This window comes from Primulina huaijiensis, unplaced genomic scaffold (assembly GCF_012295235.1).
Source record: "Primulina huaijiensis isolate GDHJ02 unplaced genomic scaffold, ASM1229523v2 scaffold208046, whole genome shotgun sequence".
Taxonomy (NCBI): Eukaryota; Viridiplantae; Streptophyta; class Magnoliopsida; order Lamiales; family Gesneriaceae; genus Primulina; species Primulina huaijiensis.
In genome coordinates, this window is record NW_027355110.1 from 1 (window position 1) to 5,079 (window position 5,079).

The 5,079-nt window shown below is 36.7% G+C and overlaps 1 protein-coding gene across 1 annotated transcript; it reads left to right on the forward strand.

Moving 5' to 3' along the window:
• Positions 1-474: 474 nt before the first annotated feature.
• Positions 475-5,073, forward strand: LOC140966814 (probable CoA ligase CCL12; the record flags this gene model as incomplete). Its single annotated transcript, XM_073427081.1, has 11 exons — positions 475-742; positions 1,364-1,404; positions 2,024-2,152; positions 2,281-2,348; positions 2,434-2,654; positions 2,943-3,037; positions 3,112-3,328; positions 3,524-3,649; positions 4,058-4,156; positions 4,337-4,543; positions 4,928-5,073. Coding segments are annotated over 11 exons (1,588 nt in total), but the record flags the coding sequence as incomplete, so codon positions are not given.
• Between the last annotated feature and the right edge of the window lie 6 nt (positions 5,074-5,079).

Sequence of the window (5,079 nt, forward strand, 5' to 3'; positions counted from 1 at the left end):
AAAGGACTAATGGTGTACAACCATAACCGCAGACTATTCCACTCGTTCAGTGAATCATCAAATGATCACCAATCTGTATGAATGGATATCTTCATGTCCTTATCAATGAAACATGGCGTTTACATCACAAATGCTAGTCTGAAGCTGAAGCGACTTTTATCCTTGTTTTAGATGACTGATTCGACTAAGAACTTTTTTAGAATATATGGTACACTTTCTTAATGAGTTTCATGGTCTTACGTTGAGAAACAGATTCATGATACCTATTATATATTCAAAAATTTTATCTATGCAGCTTGCATGAGTATACATATAAAGTAAATGCAATAATTCGATAAAACTTAAAATATTATTGAAATAAAGATTGTTTTTACATCGAAGTCAATAAAGCTCAAGTCACAAGTTGGCTAGCTGGGCATCTGATCTAACAGAATACCATCTGAACAGATGCGAGTTTACTTTTTTTTATTGAAGTCTTCTGAATCGTGTGACTATTCTCGTACTTTCTTCACTCTCATACGACAAATTTACCTTGGCTAGGTTGGTAGCAAATGCACTGGATGCAACATTCAGCAAGGGTGATGCTATAGCCATTGACATGCCAATGACTGCTACTGCTGTTATTATATACTTGGCAATTGTACTTGCTGGGTTTGTTGTTGTATCAATTGCTGACAGCTTTGCACCCAAAGAAATTGCGACTCGTCTGCGTGTATCCAAGGCGAATGTGATTTTCACTCAGGTGGCTACTAATATCAGCAAATTTTTTATTTGCTAAGGTTGATGAATGGGAAGGATTCCAATATGAAATACTTGATCAGTTTTTCCTACAATCTTTTTTCACTTGCAGTGGTGCACAGATAAAAACACTTGATTTATAATATTACGTCGTCTTTTAGGACAGTAAATGACTTAGAGCATTATTATTTTACAATACATGTAGTGTGAACAATTGTATACAAAGAGTAAATTGAGATTGAAGGAAGATGGTGGAAGTCATCAACCTGGAGACTGGGTTTTTGGGGGTGAAAAAGAGGAACAGCCATAATGGATCAGTCCAATTGTTGTCGTGAATACTATGTATTAGGTGCAAAACAAAACATGCCATTGGGGTGGTGTGTTGGACAGAAGATTTGTTGATAATTGCCACAATATTAATTAAAATTTTATCTGTGTGACAAGTGGATCTATCCCATGAAATGTATTAACTCAAAAGGTCAAACCTATCTTTATCCTTTGCCATGACTGGTGTCTTTATGCTCTTCCGCCCTTTCCGGTTCAGCGTAAATATCTACTAGCTCTTTAGAGCTTTGCGTAGCACTTACTTTTCTTATTTTTGATCGTATTCTAATTTCATATTTAGGATTTTATAATACGAGGCGGACGGAGATTTCCTTTATACAGGTAAACGCATGCTATCCCATATTTTAAAATATTTCATAGCTGTGTTTTTCATGGATAAGCAGCTAATATCCATGTTTATGGTTTCCCGATTTTCTACTAGAGCTCCTTTCTAGCAACGGTCACTTTGAGATCAAGGGGACAATTAGGCTAGTATATTTTTTCATACTGTCTTTTTTGAGTGATGCTTTCTATTTTTTCCTGACAAGCGATCCAATAACTTCAAAGAATTGATGTTTGACGTGGTAGAGAACTAATTCTTGCTTAGAAACATAATATTATTTGTGAAAATCATTTAAGGTAAAACATGGAATTCCTTGAAAACTGTTGTGAAAGTACACCGAAATCTGCAAAACATATGATTGGCGAGAACGATTTTTTAAGACATTAAACGTAGAATAAGTTGCTGTTCAGAGTGACGATTGGGCTGTTTAGGCTGAACCTCATCTCACTTGGGAGAGAGTGGTGAAAGCGCTCTATTTTGTATACTTTCTGTTTGAAAACACTCTGACAGACATGGCTCATACTGATTTTTATGTAAACTTTAATTTGCGATATACTCTTTGAGATGCCTTTGTGTCCACTAATGTCATCAACTGAATAACCTTACCTATCTGTGCAGTCGAGTAGTAGAAGCCTTTCCAGATAGAGTTGTGGTGATTCCTGCAACTGGAAAAGATGTAGCTGTTCAATTAAGAGATCAAGATTCCTCTTGGATAGCTTTCCTTTCAAGTGATTTTAATCTACCTAGGTAATATAAATAAATTGGTTGGGAGTGATGTGAATAAAAATGCATTGTATGCAACAGTTGAAGTTTTAAGTTGCAGACTTTTTTTAAAAAATTTATGTAGAGGGTTAAAATATCACTTCTTTTGGCAGGTCCTATCAACCAGTTTACCTGCCCATAGACTCTGTCACCAATATACTGTTTTCATCTGGTACCACTGGTAGGCAACTCTTTGCAAGCTAGTTGCAGTATGTTACTCTCTTAAGTTTTCAAAATATATTGATTCCATTTTCACCTTCCAACAGGAGATCCAAAAGCGATACCATGGACTCAGCTTTCTTCTATTCGATGTGCTGCTGATTCATGGGCACATTGTGATGTTCAAGCTGGAGATGTCTTTTGTTGGCCCACTAATTTAGGTTGGGTTATGGGACCCATTTTACTCTATTCATGTTTCCTAGCTGGTGCAACTCTGGCACTTTATCATGGATCTCCTATGGGTTATGGGTTTGGGAAGTTCATCCAGGTAGTACTTCTATCGTGTTATACGAGCGAGAAATTTGCATTCATATTTAGTTTCTGCTGGTATGTTGGTATTTGCCAACATTGAAGGCTATCGATAAATCAAATGAAAATTCTTAAAGCAAAGGGATTGAAGACTGTTAACGAGAATGGTTCTTGAAGTTTTTATAATAATTTCATTTTGTTAAAATTATTGAACTCTAAATATATGGTGATATTTTGACGTCACTGTAACTCACAGAGTCGATGAAAATCCTCACCATACTTTGATTTGCACTTCATGCACTTCCAGGATGCAGGTGTCACTATTTTAGGAACCGTTCCGAGCATAGTGAAGACCTGGAAGAGCACAAATTGTATGGAAGACCTGGACTGGACAAAGATCAAGTAATTTTCAATTTAAACCTTCAATATCATATAATTTTTACTTTGACTTATTGTGATACTACCACATTTGCCAGGTTATTTTGTTCTACTGGAGAAGTCTCCAGCGTTGATGATGACCTCTGGCTCTCATCGAAGGCTTTTTATAATCCAATCATTGAATGTTGTGGAGGCACAGAGCTCTCATCTAGTTACATTATTGGAAACCTTTTGCAACCACAAGCCTTTGGGGCATTTAGCTCTGCCTCAATGGGCACAGGATTTGTTATTCTTAGTGAAAGTGGTCTCCCTTATGTAAGAATTTATTCTTTGGCTACCATACACCTTATAATGAATTATAACTTGCTTCATGTCTTGTTTTAAGGCCTATATTATAATGGTTTCCTTACTCAATTTTTCATGGATTTTTAATCAAAATTTAACACATTCTCCTCAGAACATCTTGGCCAAAGCCCCTAAAGAGTTTTCTCATTATTTTTTTGTTGACAGCCACATGATCATCCATGCATTGGTGAAGTAGGTTTGTTTCCTATTTATATGGGAGCAACGGATAGATTGGTGAATGCTGATCATGAGGAAGTTTACTTCAAGGGTATGCCAAAGTACAAAGGAATGGTAAGCTAGCCTTGTTTTTCGCTTAAATTTTTATAAAAACTGGTCGCATGCAACTCAGATGCAGATTTTTAATTATCTTTAAATAAATTTGGGATTAAGCTATATTATGCTATTTCAACTATCCTTTTGTGTTTTTTTCTGTGTACTGATGTTATAACTTGAACGCGTATCTATTTGGCTTTCTTCAGCTCAGTAGCTGAAATGATTCTATATGCTCTTTCAATGATGTTGAGTTCAAACATCAGAAAGTACGATAGTTTAGACAGTCTACCATTCGATTTGCTGTGAGCTGTTTTCATTTAGGATATTGAAAAGCAGGGTAGCCTTCTCCACTAAGCCAATTGAATTGCTAAAACTAATGACTGACGGAATTCTCTTATGTATGTGTGCACCCTTAATAATATCCAGCAACTTAGGAGACATGGTGATGTAATAAAAAGAACTGTTGGTGGATATCTGATGGTGCAGGGAAGAGCTGATGACACCATGAACCTTGGGGGCATCAAGGTATCTAATTCCTCAAATTTCACCTTCGTGATGTATGGGTTCTTGATCAATTAAGTTTTGATCTGGCTTAAACAACCTCATTCTTCTTAGCTTATACCATCATTTTGTTTTTCTCATGTTTTTGCTGAGCATTGCTAAACGAGCGAGCATAAATAGCATAAACTGATTCATTATCTGCAGACGAGTTCAGTTGAAATCGAGCGTGTGTGCAACCGGGCTGATGAAAGCATCCTGGAAACCGCTGCAATAAGCTTTGCACCAGAGAATGGTGGTCCTGAGCAACTTTGTGTATTTGTGGTACTGAAAACGGGCTTCAGTATTGGACCAGATGTGCTTAAGATGAAACTCTCAAGAGCCATACAGACCAATCTTAACCCATTGTTCAAGGTTTGCGTTCAAGATTTTCCTTACTTCTTTTTCCCCTTGATGCTCTGTAGGTTATGTTCATTCGTGTAATAGATACATGGGCAGCAATTAATTAGATTCTTGTTTGTCCGACTGCTCATTAAACTAATCTGGAGGCAAAGTCAGAATGCCACTTGAACCATGGCATCACTACAAACTTTATCTGGATGCCTCCTCTTTTTAGCGAATACCATTTTCACCACTTCTCTGAATTCTTGAATCTATCTATTCGGTTGTTCCTTCTACTTTTTCTTAGGTTCTAAACAAATCCATTCAGTCAATCAGCACTCCGACAGTTTTTCGAGTCTTCGCGAGTATAAAATGGTAAGATTCTAACTGATAGAATCCGTGTTTTTTTTCGAGTAGGTGAGCTTTGTGAAGATTGTGGCAGAGTTTCCTCGAACTGCATCAAACAAGTTACTTCGGAGAGTGCTGAGGGATCAATTGAAGCTGAAGCTGCATCAAATGCAGAGTAAAATTTAGGTCCTCTTATTTTGTCACGTTATTCTATTTTTTTT